At 31.4% G+C, this 14,231-nt stretch overlaps 1 protein-coding gene across 7 annotated transcripts; it reads left to right on the top strand.

The window, feature by feature from the left end:
• The first annotated feature begins 7,696 nt into the window (after nt 1–7,696).
• On the top strand, nt 7,697–13,712 carry LOC145952649 (ERBB-3 BINDING PROTEIN 1). Of its 7 annotated transcripts, none has more exons than XM_083065490.1 (9): nt 7,701–8,066; nt 8,193–8,315; nt 8,432–8,528; nt 10,049–10,120; nt 11,318–11,458; nt 11,551–11,686; nt 11,851–12,007; nt 12,108–12,184; nt 13,480–13,712. In XM_083065490.1, the coding sequence occupies exons 6-8, from the start codon at nt 11,652–11,654 to the stop codon at nt 12,159–12,161; spliced, it is 246 nt and encodes an 81-aa protein (XP_082921616.1). In that variant the 5' UTR covers nt 7,701–8,066; nt 8,193–8,315; nt 8,432–8,528; nt 10,049–10,120; nt 11,318–11,458; nt 11,551–11,651; the 3' UTR covers nt 12,162–12,184; nt 13,480–13,712. The 7 variants fall into 7 exon arrangements, 2 of the variants coding, with proteins under 2 accessions (XP_082921618.1, XP_082921616.1); XR_014430156.1 differs by having other exon boundaries at nt 7,705–8,066; nt 11,362–11,458; nt 11,851–11,935; nt 12,031–12,184; XR_014430159.1 differs by having other exon boundaries at nt 7,705–8,066; nt 11,851–11,897.
• The last annotated feature ends 519 nt before the right edge of the window (nt 13,713–14,231 follow it).

The raw sequence follows: 14,231 nt of genomic DNA, 5'->3' as shown, positions 1-14,231 counted from the left end.
TAGCGAAAAAAAATTTCCCTCCCTAATTTGCGAAGGATTTGCGAGGAATTTGTGAGGGATATACTTATAACTCATTAGCGAGGAATTTGCGGCAAGAAAACTCCCTCGCAAGATGAATTTTTTTTTTTTTTTTTGGCTCATAATTTGGAGAGGGATTTGCAAGGCATTTGCGAGGGACTAAGTTTCTCGCTAAAGAAGCACTAACTTTAGCGAAGGATTTGCGAGGAGACAAAGGTTGGTCGCAAAATAGCGAGGGAATTTAGCTAGGGATATAAATCCAAGTTATTTGCTCGCTAATTAGCAAGGGATTAGAGAGGAATTATATCCCTCGCTAATCTGCAAAATTCTTGTAGTGCTTTGTCGTGCTGGGCGTGAGACTCCTTGGGAGTCTCTGCCTTGAGGGCGCTGGGCACAATTTGAATTGCGCTAGGCGCGAGACCTTGGGGAGGTCTCTGCCCTCCCCGCGCTGAGCGCGGGTTTGGGCACACCGGGCGCGTGAGACTCCTTAGAGTCTCTGCCTGGGATGCGCTGGGCGCAATTTGGTATTGTTCTAGGTGCGTGTGAGCCTTGGGCTCTCTGGCTGGGTCCCGCTGGGCGTGGAGACGCTTGCACCGGGCGCGACGACCTCCTGGTGCCCTCTGGTTGTACCACGCTGGGCGCAACCATGAGTGTGCCGGGCGCGAAGATGAGATTTTACTATATGTTGCTGGATGATGTTTTATGCTGAGTATGAGCTGAAATTGATGAATATGTCGTGCTAATAGTTGATGATGTTGAATCATGATATTAAGCTGTACTGGAATGTATATTGTTGTAAGTTATTTAGATGTGCTGTAAGATGATATGTTGTGCTGTAAGCTGTGCTGTAAGCTATGGTGTGTTGTATGCTGATATAAGCTGTTGTAGGCCGTAAGGCTGAGCTGTTGTAGGAGATCTCCGAGCTGATATGTGTGACGACGCATTTTGTGTTTATTGTTGATTATGCTGTATAACTGATGAGATGTATCACTACTAGAAAAATTAATATTTGTGACGAATTTTGTGACGGAAAAAATAGCATCGCTAATAGTGACGCATTTTGTGAGGGAATTTTAAGTTTTGTGACAGACTAGAATTCATTGAATTTTGTGACGGATTTTGTGACAGAATCTATTCTGTCTCTAAAAATCCGTCACAAATTTCGTCACTGAATAAAAATAAAAAAATTTGTGACGGATTTTGTGACGGAAAAATTTTCGTCTCTAAAAATCCGTCACAAATTTCATCTCTAAATAAAAAAAAAATGTTTGTGACGGATTTTGTGACGGAATGGACTTCGTCTCTAAAAAATCCGTCACAAATAGGTTATTTAAGCTATAATTTTTATTAATGTAATAAATGATATATATTTATTATTACTAAATAAATAAAATTTATATATTATTAATAATTTAATATTGCTAATAAATTAATATCAATAATATTTTTAGTATATTTATAGATAAATTGATAATTTGATAAATATAACTTAGTATATATTAATATACTTTTACAAAAATATAAATATAGTAGATATATAAGATATGTATATTTATATTTTTTGTAAAAGTATATTAATATATAATAAGTTATATTTATCAAATTATTAGTTTATGTATAAATATACTAATAATATTATTGATATTAATTTATGAATAATATTATAAAAATATAATATATATATATATATATATATATATATATATATTTTATGTATTTATTAATAATAAATATATATCATTTGTGTGACACCCTCTACCCCACATACCATAACACAAATAACAAAAATTGAATAACATAATCTTTTTCATAATTGAAATTTACCAAACATGTTTAATTCAAATCAAAACTTATGTATTTGTGGAATTAAATAGATATTGATACATCTCACGCAACAAAGAATACAACAGAACAATCAAAAAGTAAAATATAAACTTACATAGTTTATTTGTTTATCTCAGGTTCTCTTAAGAACCCACAGAGTACTCTAATCCATACAATAAACATCTTACTCATATAATTGTCTCTTACAATTGCATTCCCTTATGGTGTGTTTGGATGAGTAATTTTACAAATTCAAGGAATTTGAAATTCTTGATATTTGAATTACTTTGATTTCAATTTCTATCATTGTTAAAATATTTTGTTTGGATAAGTCAATTCAATTTTTTTAAATTTTAAATTGTTAATTTGGATATATGATAATATGATTCTATCATGATAAAATTGCTTTTAAAATGATATTTATATGTTGAGATTTTTAAATAAAATTTTATAAAAAAAATGTCAACCAATTTTTAAATATTTAATAATTTTAAAAATTAATTTAGATAATATTTAATAATTTTTAAAGTATTTTTGAATATTCAATAATTAAAATATATGAAGATATAAGATAAAATATATAAGTGAAATAAGGGGGGAAAAAATATGAGAAATTTCAAATTGTTACATTTTTGGGAGAATTTGAAATTTTACTACTTCAAAGAATTTCACAAATGCTCTGGTAATCGATTACAACACTTGGTAATCGATTACAACGGTATATTTTCAAAATGATTGGAACGTTGTAAAGTTTAAATTCAAATTTTGAAATTTTCATCTTCTGGTAATCGATTACATGGAATGGTAATCGATTACCAGTCTCTTAAAAACAATAATTGCCTTATTAAAACTTAAAATATTGAAAACCTTTATTTTGAAAACCTTATTAATATAAATCGTATTTGGGTTTTCTTTGAAATTCTTTATTTTAAATGGCCAAGAACTTTATGCAATATTTCTCCCCCTTTTTGATGATGACAACATACTGTAGATGGAAAGAAACATAAAACAATGTATATCGATCACTCCCCCTTAGTCTCCCCCTTAATAAATTATTGTTTGATGTTAATTTTTATATTGTAAAAATTGACAGTTGTAATGATCAGATTAAATTGTTCAATTCAAAATATCTAATATTTGATCAGGACCCTTCTTTCCTTTTCTCTCCCCCTTTGGCAACATCAAAAGGAATGAGACAATATATAAAAAAAAATGAATAAGATAAACAAACACCATTCAGAAACAAAAGTACAATATGTCCTATGAGCAAAATAGTCAGAGTCAAGCGAGCAGAATTAATCTAAAACATACTAATCAAAGATCCAGAAATTGACTAAAAAATAGTCCAAAACATAAGATAAACTAAAATAGCAAATAACAGAATTAGAGTCAACTAGCTACTCGGAAGGGCGTCTAAGAGATTTTACTTCCTCCTCAAGACGAGTCATGCGAGTGTCAAGAGAATCAAAACGTTCACCAACATAGAACCGGAGATCTCTAATTTCATTGAGAACATCCGAGAGAAGTGCTGATGAAGGATCTTGAGGAGGTGGTGACGGAGTTCGATCGTCAGTGTCTACTGCTTGAAAATCCCGCTTCCTGACCCAGGTTTTGTCCAGTGTTTTCTTGTACCCAAAGGAAGCAATTGCATTTGCTCCAATCTCAAAGACCCTCTTAACTGGAACCCAGGTTTCATCTTCCAAAGGAACTTTAAAATGTTCCAAAATAGTAGTTACAAAATGTGGGTATGGAAGAGAAGCATTAACTCGCAAGGCCTTCTTCATTCGACTCCTAATCAGATGAGCCCAGCTAAATTCCCGGCCAGTGATTAGAGCCCATATCAAAATTAAGTCCTCTTTTGAAGCCTGTGCAAGGTTAGTCGTGCGTGGAAGCAGTACCCGAACAATTATGTAATGCATGATTCTATAATCAAATTTCATTGAGCCAGCCAATAATCTTCCAGCCATGTCAACATTATCCACACAAATCATACTTCGGGCATTGGGATGGGAATATTCTGGTTTCCATGTATCCGGAATCGTTCCCTCAAACAGAGTACCTTGATCTTTTAATTTTGATAAATCCCGGAACAGAGACTGATTTATCACTATTGGAATCTTTTTAACCTCACTGTAAAGAATTCCATTCCTAATTTCCAAATTGCTGTAAAAGACCCTAACTAATTCTGGATAAACAGGGTTTTTCATAGCCATAAAATCTACTAACCCAGAATTCTTAAAAATCGTATAACACTCAAAAGATTCATCCTCAAAAAAATTAATACTGATATATTTGGGATCAACAATATTTCTCTCAGAAAATAACTGGTAGTACTTATCTCGTTGTTCGTCTGTGGAGAACAGAGCGAGAGCACGTCCAGCGTACGAAATGGGATTCTAGGAGTAGGGGCATCGTCGGAGGGAGGCTGTTGGCGGCGCCTGGCAGTGGTTGAACGAGACGAAGAACCCTTATGACGTTTGGATGATTCTGCCATTTGAATGTTTGTTTTGAAAAATGCAATCGGTAGAGTTGAAGAGACTTGAAAACGATGAAGAATGGAACAAACAGGGCTCAATTTGGTTAAGATTTGAGGAAGATATGGGGATTTGAAGATTTAAGGGCGCGGAGGGTTTTGGGTTTTCTTTCGTGAGGAAGAAGACGAACTGCACTTTTTTAAGTGCAGAGGAGTCGTGTAATCGATTACATGACTATGGTAATCGATTACACCTTTTTGAGATTCTTTGCATTTTGGAACTGGTAATCGATTACATTACATGGTAATCGATTACACTATACCCAGATAAGTGAATTAGCACTGGTAATCGATTACACTACTTTGTAATCGATTACATATATCAGAACAAGCAAACATGCACTGGTAATCGATTACATGACCAATAGCTGATACTTTAAAACATTCTATAAAAGTCATTAAAATAACTATAAGAAGATAATGTCCACAAATATAAAATAAATAATAATTAACTAATTTAGTTATTTATTGAAAAATATCTTTCTAATTTTATATACCTGAACAAGAGCTGTCAAAACGGGCCAGCCCGACCCGTTTGGCCCTGCCCACCTCAACCCACTTTTTAAGTGGGCCAACCCGGCCCGGCCCACCAAGTTTATTATCTAAAATTTTCTAGCCCGGCCCGGTCCACGACGGCATGGTGGGCTAAACGGGCAGCCCACGAAACCACCTTATTTATTTAAAAAAAATTATAATTTAAAATAAATTTCAATATAAAATAATATTTAATCTAAAGTAAAAATTTTTAAACTAAGTATCATGGGTACAACATTAAAATTAAATTAATAAGTGTGCAACTTTAAAAAAATAAAAAAATAAAAAATAAAAAATCTTTCATGAGAGTGATTATTCATCAATATTAAATTTTATTAGAGGTTTGGATAGATAAATTTATAGTAATGTCATATTATTTAACATTGATTTTATCTTTATCTATAATAAAAATGATATCTTATTAAAATAATGCATATATAATAATAAATAGTTAAGTGAGTTGTTAGTGGGTTTAGGGGATGGGTTGGTAAGTGGGTCAGGTGGGCCACCCCGCCCACCACGGGTTCAACCCGGGTGGGCCGGGTCACATTTTTTGACCCATCATAAATTTTTTCATTTTTTTTGGCCCGGCCCGGCCCGTTTTCAAGGTGGGCCGGGTTGACCCACGGGCTGGAGCCCACTTTGACAGCTCTAACAAGCAGACACATACTGGTAATCGATTACATGACCATGGTAGGCCACTAGGCCAAAAGCTATAATACTTTTAATTAAAATACTTTTTAGTTACCGTATTAACCAAAAAATTATTTTTAATTAAAATATATTTTTGAATTTTAGTTAATTCATTATCATTCACTCACTTTATTAAAAAGTGATAAATTTAATTAATTTAATAAAATAAAAACTTTAAAATAAATATCTAAAATCTTTAACAATTTCTTAAATACAAATATTTAATTAATTAATTTTAATATATACTAAATTTAATATTAGAAAATTTATAAATATTTTAGTTATAATTTTTATTATCTTTTGAATTAATATTGGATTTCTTTTGATTATGAAAGATAGTAAATAAAATTTAAAATCTGAATGAGTTTGTTTGATGAAAATATTTAATTAATTTTAATATAATAAATTTAATATCAAAATATTTACCTAGATTTGAGTTACGATTTTTATAATCTTTTGATTTAATATTGGATTTTATTTATTATAAAACATAATAAATAAAATCTAAAATCTGTTAAACGAATCCACACTCCCTCTTGCCCTAGCAGACCTCTTTCTCTTCTCTGTTAAACGAATCCACACTCCCTCGCCGACCACCACAGCTCCTTCTCCGTTTAACCATTCTAACAATCTCTCACCCGGCCACCACACCTCTTTTTGTGTTAAACCGTTCCAACAAGAATTAATAAAAAAATGAATTAATAAAAAAATGAATTAATTGTACAAAAAATTGTAATTAATTAGATAATTATTTAATCAAACAAGACTTCTCTTCTAAATAATTTATGTCAATTATATTTATTAATGTAAGAAATTAAGTTCTTTAAATAATTTTTTTATGAATATAATATATTTTTATTTTAAAGTTGAAGTTTTACAATATGATCATAATATTTCATTAATTCAAATTTTTTACTATAAAGATAAAATTATTATTTTTGAATTGTTAATTTTTTTATTAATTTAAGTTCCTAAAATTCATCTGTACAGATAAAAGTTGTATATTAAAATATATTTTAAGTGTTTAAGTCAATTGTAACTTTTCTTTAAAAATTTAATGTTAAAATTCAATTAGTAGATTGAAATGTAATATTAATATATATTATAAATAATAAAATATATCATTCATAATATATTAGAAATTAAAATAAATTTTAAAAAAAATTGTATATCTATTGTAACATATAAAGGGAATACCCTTTTCAGTAATTATGTTAGTCTCCATTTTTTTTAACATTATACCTTTTATTTTAAAATTTTATACTAATATATAAAGGGGATACCCTTTTTAGTAACTACCTTTTCTCCACTTTTTTTGACCATTATACCTTTTATTTTAAAAAATTAGTTACAATATTTTTTAATCAAATTTAAGAGCTTGAAACTAATAGATTAATCATAATACTAGTAGATCAATATACTTTTAATATTTAATTTTTATTTTTAATTTATTTTTAACAGAGGCACGAAGTGCCTTGATTCCATTAGATAGATGTGAATTATAAAAAATGGAATGAAGAGCTTTAAGTAGTTGTAGTAGGATGGATAGTTTTAGATTTTTTTCTTCATAGATTCAAACACACTAGATAAATTATCAGGTAGTTCTAAATCATGGTCCTCATTTAACATCTATATGATATAATTAAGTGATATTTTTTTTTATAAATTAAAAATTTATACACATCTTATAAAGATTAGTTGAATTTATATATAAATATTTGATAGTTTTTTACCACCTAATTATTTCTTAAACATGCGGAGAGAAACTAATTTCACTTTTTGATGGGATATACATTACAAAAAAAATTAGAATTTAACGAGAGTTATTTAGTTGGGGTTATCATAACCTCTAGAAATGTATGAAATTATCAAGAATGTTATTAATCTTAGTTAAGTTTAAGTGATTTATACTAAAATCCCAAGTAAATAGATGAATTTATTATGAACCCTCATAACATTTAAATATTTTTTATTTAATTTAATTTATTCATTAAAAATTATGATTCCCACCTTTTTGTTTTTAATTATTTTTCATTTCCCCCCTTTTCTTTTATCAATTCAATCATTTTTCCTTAACCCTCTTCGAAATCGGGCGTATTTTTCCCTTTCTCCCTTTCGTTCTCTTCTCCACTTTTTCCTCTTTCGTCCTCCTTCCCCCCGGCCCCCTCGCCCTCCTCAGCTTTGGCACCGGCACCGCCGCCCGCCTCCTCCTCAATCTCCACCCCGTCGCCGTCCTCCACGCCTGGGAGCTCGACCCCGCCGTCCTTAGTCGCATAGCAGAAGCAAGCACTTAGTTCTGTTTGCTGGGCATGGTTTTCACTGTACCGTACTTTAGCGCAAGGAGTAGGCAGAAGAAGCAACAAGAGCTCATTTAGCCGAACGTGAAGGAGCTCAGCACTTTACCGAAGAAGCTAGCCGTAGCTTCTTCCGCTTCTCCCTGCGGCCAAAACTCAGGAAATACCAGGTATAGAAACAGTGGTATTACAGGATTCTGGGATTAGGGGAGTTGAGGAGGGATAGGAATATTATAGTATTTCCCTATACACGTTGTTACTCCATTTGTGTTTTTAACATTTTTGGACCATTGTAGGTATAAATTTCTTATCTGTGATAGTCTTGTGCTGTGCATCATTTGATTGAGGCAGCAGCAACATAGAGGGCTTTGAAACCTAAGTTCAATTCCTCAATCAATTGGCCCATTGATCCCACTGAAGTAAGCTTTATTTATTGAATTATTTTTCCGATTATATCTCCACGCGTTCAACTCTTAATCATGTTTACTTAAGCTTATCAACTCTTTGAAGCTTACTAGTGTTTTATGTGATGCAGCACCGACCATCCAGTGCCTTCAATTATCCCTTCTGGACTACCAATTCTGGTGCTCCTGTTTGGAACAACAACAACTCTTTAACCGTTGGAGCTAGAGGTATCAATCCTACCCCAAGTTCTTGCATAATTACGCATTTTAATGACTTCTTATTTGCTGTAACTGTTAAACTTTCTCTTTGTTTCATGCCAGTGTAGAAGAATCTCGCTAAATAATATAACTTTACGGGTTTTATTGTGTGTAGTGAGTGGTATTATTAGTGCAGGATATGGTCCTGCGTTTTAATAAAGCACAAACCACATGCATGTAAATGAATGTGACTTATGTAATTAGCTATTTTCCTCGGTAATTACAGCTTACAGAATATTCAGAAATGCGACACCCTGTGCCAAAGATTGATTTTTTTTATTCGTTGGTAGAAATTATATATGTTGTGCATAGTTTAATCTTTTATTTTGTTAATCTATGTTACAACATGTTACCTATCATTATGTAGAAAGAAAAAAAGATCGAGTGCTTTTATACATGTCCTTTTTTCCTGGTTTTTTTTTGGTGCTGATAGGGTGGTATTTACCTAAAATAGATGGGACTTGGGTCTTTCCCAATAAGAGGTATTTACAAGATGTAGAATTTTAATGCCTTTATTTGATAAAGGAAAAATAGAATTTCTTTTTCTTATCAGGGTCAAAGATGCTACTACGGTATTGGGTATTCATTATCCAGAAATAAAAAATTTACAATCGGGGTCAGCTACTACTTAAGTGCTCTTTGTATCCCCCAAATGTTCTGTTTTATTTCTCATATTGGGAGTTTAGAGAAAAATGTTGTGCACAATAACAACCACCAACAAGGCTTTTCCCACTTGGTGAGGTCTGCTATATGAATCAAATGATATCATGTTGTTGTATTGTAAATCATGTATTAGATTAATTATACACACTAACAATATTTAGAAGTTATGATGTTATTTATCAGAAGAACACACATATTAGAATAGAGCTCAAAGGGTTCCTAGTTCAGATTTGCAAGAAATATATTGAACCAATGGGTTACTAGTTCATGCTGGGTTGAACTTGGGTTCATGATGGCTTTGATCAAGTAGCAGAAGTTGGTTTCACTGTGTCTTTGATAGAATTGTGAAAGCTAGGTTCTACATAGCTTGATGCTGGGTAAGCGTAAGCTGGGTTGGCAATGGCTAGATCTTGTGCTGAAACTAGGTTCAAGAGGGATTTGAGTTCTTTCTCATGCCTTTCTTTGTTGCCAGATCAAAGAATTTAATGTTTAACCATATTATAGGGTTTCTTAGCAACACTTGTTTTGTCAATTGGATCAAATATCAGATCCCCTTTCATCAAATCCACTTGAGTCCACCAAGTCTATTATAAAATGAGTTTCCAAGTTAGTTAACTTGCGAGTTTGCAGCTTCCCATTTTACTTCAGTTATTTATTTTTCTCTATGCTTTTTACAAGCTCTTTTCTAGTCTTGGCTTTTAACTATTGCAATTGTATTGTGATTTGGCTTGTTTTCTCTTGTAAAAATGTTTGGTATTGCTGATGCACTCAGGTATGTTATCAATATATAATAATAATAATAATTTTTTTTTTTTTTTGTATTTTAGAAGAGGGAGCTGTTTCAAGATCTTGCACCATTGTTGTGGAATTCTTTTGGTACCATTGCTGCACTTTTGCAGGTATGCTATTTTTTTTTTATTTTTTATTTTCATTTGATTGTCTCATCCTTTTGATTTGAAATGTTATTGTTATCTGACTTGAGTTACATATTCCTTGCCTGTATTGTTTAGCATACTTTGCTTTTAATCTTTGTTGTGAATTTTTACTTAGCAAGTCTATACAATTTTGAGCTTATACATTTCTCTTTTCTCCATATTGGTTTTATTACCTACCAATCCATTTTGATTTGTTATATCTTTTGATAAGTTGATGTCTTTACATGCTTCCAACTGTTTTCCTTTGTGAAACCAACTTTTATTTTTCTTTTTTATTTTTCATAAAAAAAATTATGGGAAGAAGTAAATTGTAGATGTTGATGTCCAATATCTGAATTCACTTGATTGAAAAATAAGAATGCTCACAATATTTGTCTTGCTTCCTCTATACGTTAAGACCTTATCATCTTCATCTAGACATTTCATCTATTTATCATCTTCTTATAATGCTTTTTATTAAGTTTCTGTTTAGTGAATAATAAAAAGGTATTAAATAGTTATAAATTTTGTTAGATATTTAATATATTCATTTTTTAATATTTTCTTTAAAATATGGAAAAACGAAATAATCTTGAGAGAACAACAATTGTTCTGTTAGAAATATAAATTTGTTAAAATAATTTAATATTTATAATAGAATATGATTAATGTTCTAAATAGTATTAGTTAGAGGGATTCACATATATAATGTTAAGAAGAAATCTATTTTAATACTATTTTCAATTTTGATTAATTGTGTTTAATTATAGGAAGATTTCATGTTACAAAAATCACTACTAAAAATATGACTTATTTTTGTTAATTCACTCTTGAAGAAGAAAGTTGGTTATTTTAGATTCCTTTTTTATGCATACACTTTTTTATTTAGTAATATACTGATAAATTAATAGTTTTATTTAAAAATTGTCAATGTATATTTTTTATCCCTTAAATTGTTCTAGTGGACGTTGTACTCTAATTTAGAGGAAACAAATTGTTTTACCATACTTCTAAGGTATGCTTGTTAATTTTCTTTTTGTATTAATAGATTGAGGTGTTTATGATTAAAGCTTACTATTGTACTGCTTTTCAAGTTATATAATGTAGAGGTCCACGTAATTAAATTAGTTGACAATTATATAATATGTGATAATTAATTAGGTAAATTTTTTGAATCTACAGAATATGGATAATTTTGTTTCAAATCGTGCTTGGGTGTACGATAGGTGTTATAGTGGTAGAAGAGGTTTCAAAGAGTCTTTTGTACAAGGGGTAGCTGAGTGTGAGAAGGTCAAGCTTGCTGTTGGTGATTGTAGTGGAAAGGTTTGAAATCCTTTATAATATCCTGCTCTGTTATAAACTGTTTGACGACTTCAGTTGATTTTTTGATGTTTTTCATTCTGCTCCATGGCCAGGATAGTGAACCGGGTCCTTTAATCTTCGAAGACCAACCATCATCACCAAGATCTCCCCTGTCACCCAAAAAACCATGGCAAGCAAGAGAAAATAATCGTGAATGTCTGTAAACATACACGATTCCTATATTAGAGAGTAAGGTTTTATTATTTATATATGAAGGAGCATTATTTGTGAATTGTGATACTTTTTTAACATACATGTTCATATATGCATACGGAATTGCTATTTTGTTTATTTATTTATTTTTAATATTTTTGGATTATAGCTTATAGAGTTTGTTTTATGTGTGTGTACAGACAAACTGGAAATGTGTACAAGAACGTGAAGAGGAAGATTGAGAGAGGTGTTACTTTCCCAACTTGCTTATCTGTAAACAATGTGGTCAGTAGGAATTTTGTTATGAGTGATGGGGGAATGAAATTTGTGTTTTTCGCTATTACTGGGAAGATGATGGTAGTTTCTTTGGTTGTTTGTAGTGATTTGGCTTGTCATATAAATGGTTTCATCGCGGCTGTGGCTCACACTCATGTTCTTCAGGAATGTCCTGTCACAGGAAGGGCAACTGATGTTATTGCTACTGCAAATACTGCTGCTGAGGTGGCCTTGAGGCTTGTTAGGCCGGGAAAAAAGGTAATCAATTTTAAGAATTTTTTCCCCTGTATTTGAATTTTTGTATGATTTGATTTGGAACATGTTGCCTCTATTAATTGTATGTTTGGTAGATAGGTATAAGGTCATCGCTATATAAGCAATCTAGCTTAGTAAAATTAGGTTGCTTCATGTGTATTGTTTGAAGGGGTTTCTTTGCCTAAATGTGTGCCTTGTGGATTTTGATCTCTAAATGATGAAAAGTATCATGGCTATGGATATACTCCAATGAAGCTTTATTGTCATAGTTACACTGATAGAGGTCATTCATTATTTTTCATGTGTTGTCTTGCCGATTAAGCACATCATTAAACTTGGGAACTCCTCTTGATGTCTGTATTGTTCTTTTATCTTCATTTTAAATGATATCATGCATTTTCATAAAAAAAGACTTGATATTTTTGTTTTGATTGAAATTGTTTCAATAATAGGCTCTGGTAATCGATTACAATAAATGGGTAATCGATTACCAGCAGAGAAACTTTTTAATAAGTAAATTTCGAACATATGATTTTCATTGTCTGGTAATCGATTACATGTATAGGTAATCGATTACCAGACTCTTAAAACAATAGTTTCCTCAAATTTAGTCATCAAACAGTTAGCGAGGGATTCATCTCAGTTAGTGACGGATAAAATCCGTCGCAAATTGTGACGGATTCTAGTCAATTATAGGCATCACAGTTTGTGACGGATTTTGTGTCATCACAATTTGTGAGGGATTTTGTGTCATCACAATTTGTGACGGACTCACATACCTCTCAGTCCCTCTCAAATAGCGAGGGATTTAATCCCTCTCAAATAGCGAGGGATTCTTTCATCACAATTTGTGAGGGATTTTGTGTCATCACAATTTGTGACGGACTCACATACCTCTCAATCCCTCTCAAATTGCGAGGGATTTAATCCCTCACAAATTGCGACAGATTTTTATTAATTTCTAAACATTTATTGTTACAAATTAGTGACGGAAATTATATTGTTTGTGACGCCTTAATTCTGTCACTAATTGTGACGGAGAAAATAATCCGTCACTAAATATTTTGTGACGCCAAATTTTGTGATGGAATCATTTCTGTCACAAATTCCGTCACTAACTTATTTGTGACGGATTTTATGAAGTTTAGTGACGGATTTTTTCCCTCTCTAATTTTAATTTTTCTAGTAGTGTATGCTGAGGATGTGCTGATAGTTGTAACTGTTCATATTACTTAAATATGTGTTATATGTTGATTTTTTTATACTAGCTTACTCTTTGTTGTTTCCATGTGTTTTAGACTGCGATGATCATACGTTGTATGGGAGCAGAGCAGGGTTAGGCTGGTGATAGTGGCAGGTCTGCAGCTAGCAGATAGAGGAGTCTTATTTTGCTGATGTTTTGATGTTTGGCCACTAGTTGGCTACCTTGGGTTGTATTTTGTTTATGTACACTCTAACTCTAGTCGGATTGGGACCTTGTATATACATATATTCTAGATCCTATATTTATATACTCGTTCTTTTCTGCTTAGTTTTTCCGGTGTGCTATGCTGTGTGTAGTGACCAGTCAGGTCATTACATAGCATATGCAATTTATTGATTAACCAACCATGACAAAAGTATTCATGTGCTTAATTGCAAATAATATACTAGACTAATTACCAGATAAAAATTAGTTACTTTGATAAAAATACCCGTTAATTTTATAGAAAAAATTATAAATAATTTTGTAAAAGCACGTACTTAACATTGGCTAAAAGCATAATATTTTGATACAAATATTATATATATATATATATATATATATATATATATATATATATATATTTTGCAATTAGACAAAAGAATTTGATTTCAACACCCTAATGGCGTAAAAAAATTACAGCCACAAAATCATGAATTGTAAAGTAATTAAAAAAATGGCTTTTATAAAATTGAGCTTAATTTTAATAAACAGTTGGTATAAAATATTTTACATATTACTAATCAATTATAAATCACTCTAGAACTTACTTTTAAAGTAATTGCTACATAAACTAATAATTTTTCA

Source organism: Cajanus cajan, chromosome 10, assembly GCF_000230855.2.
Source record: "Cajanus cajan strain Asha chromosome 10, NIPB_CcT2T_4, whole genome shotgun sequence".
NCBI classification, from domain to species: domain Eukaryota; kingdom Viridiplantae; phylum Streptophyta; class Magnoliopsida; order Fabales; family Fabaceae; genus Cajanus; species Cajanus cajan.
Note: the sequence above shows the minus strand (reverse complement) of the source record. Positions and strands in the feature narration are given on the sequence as shown.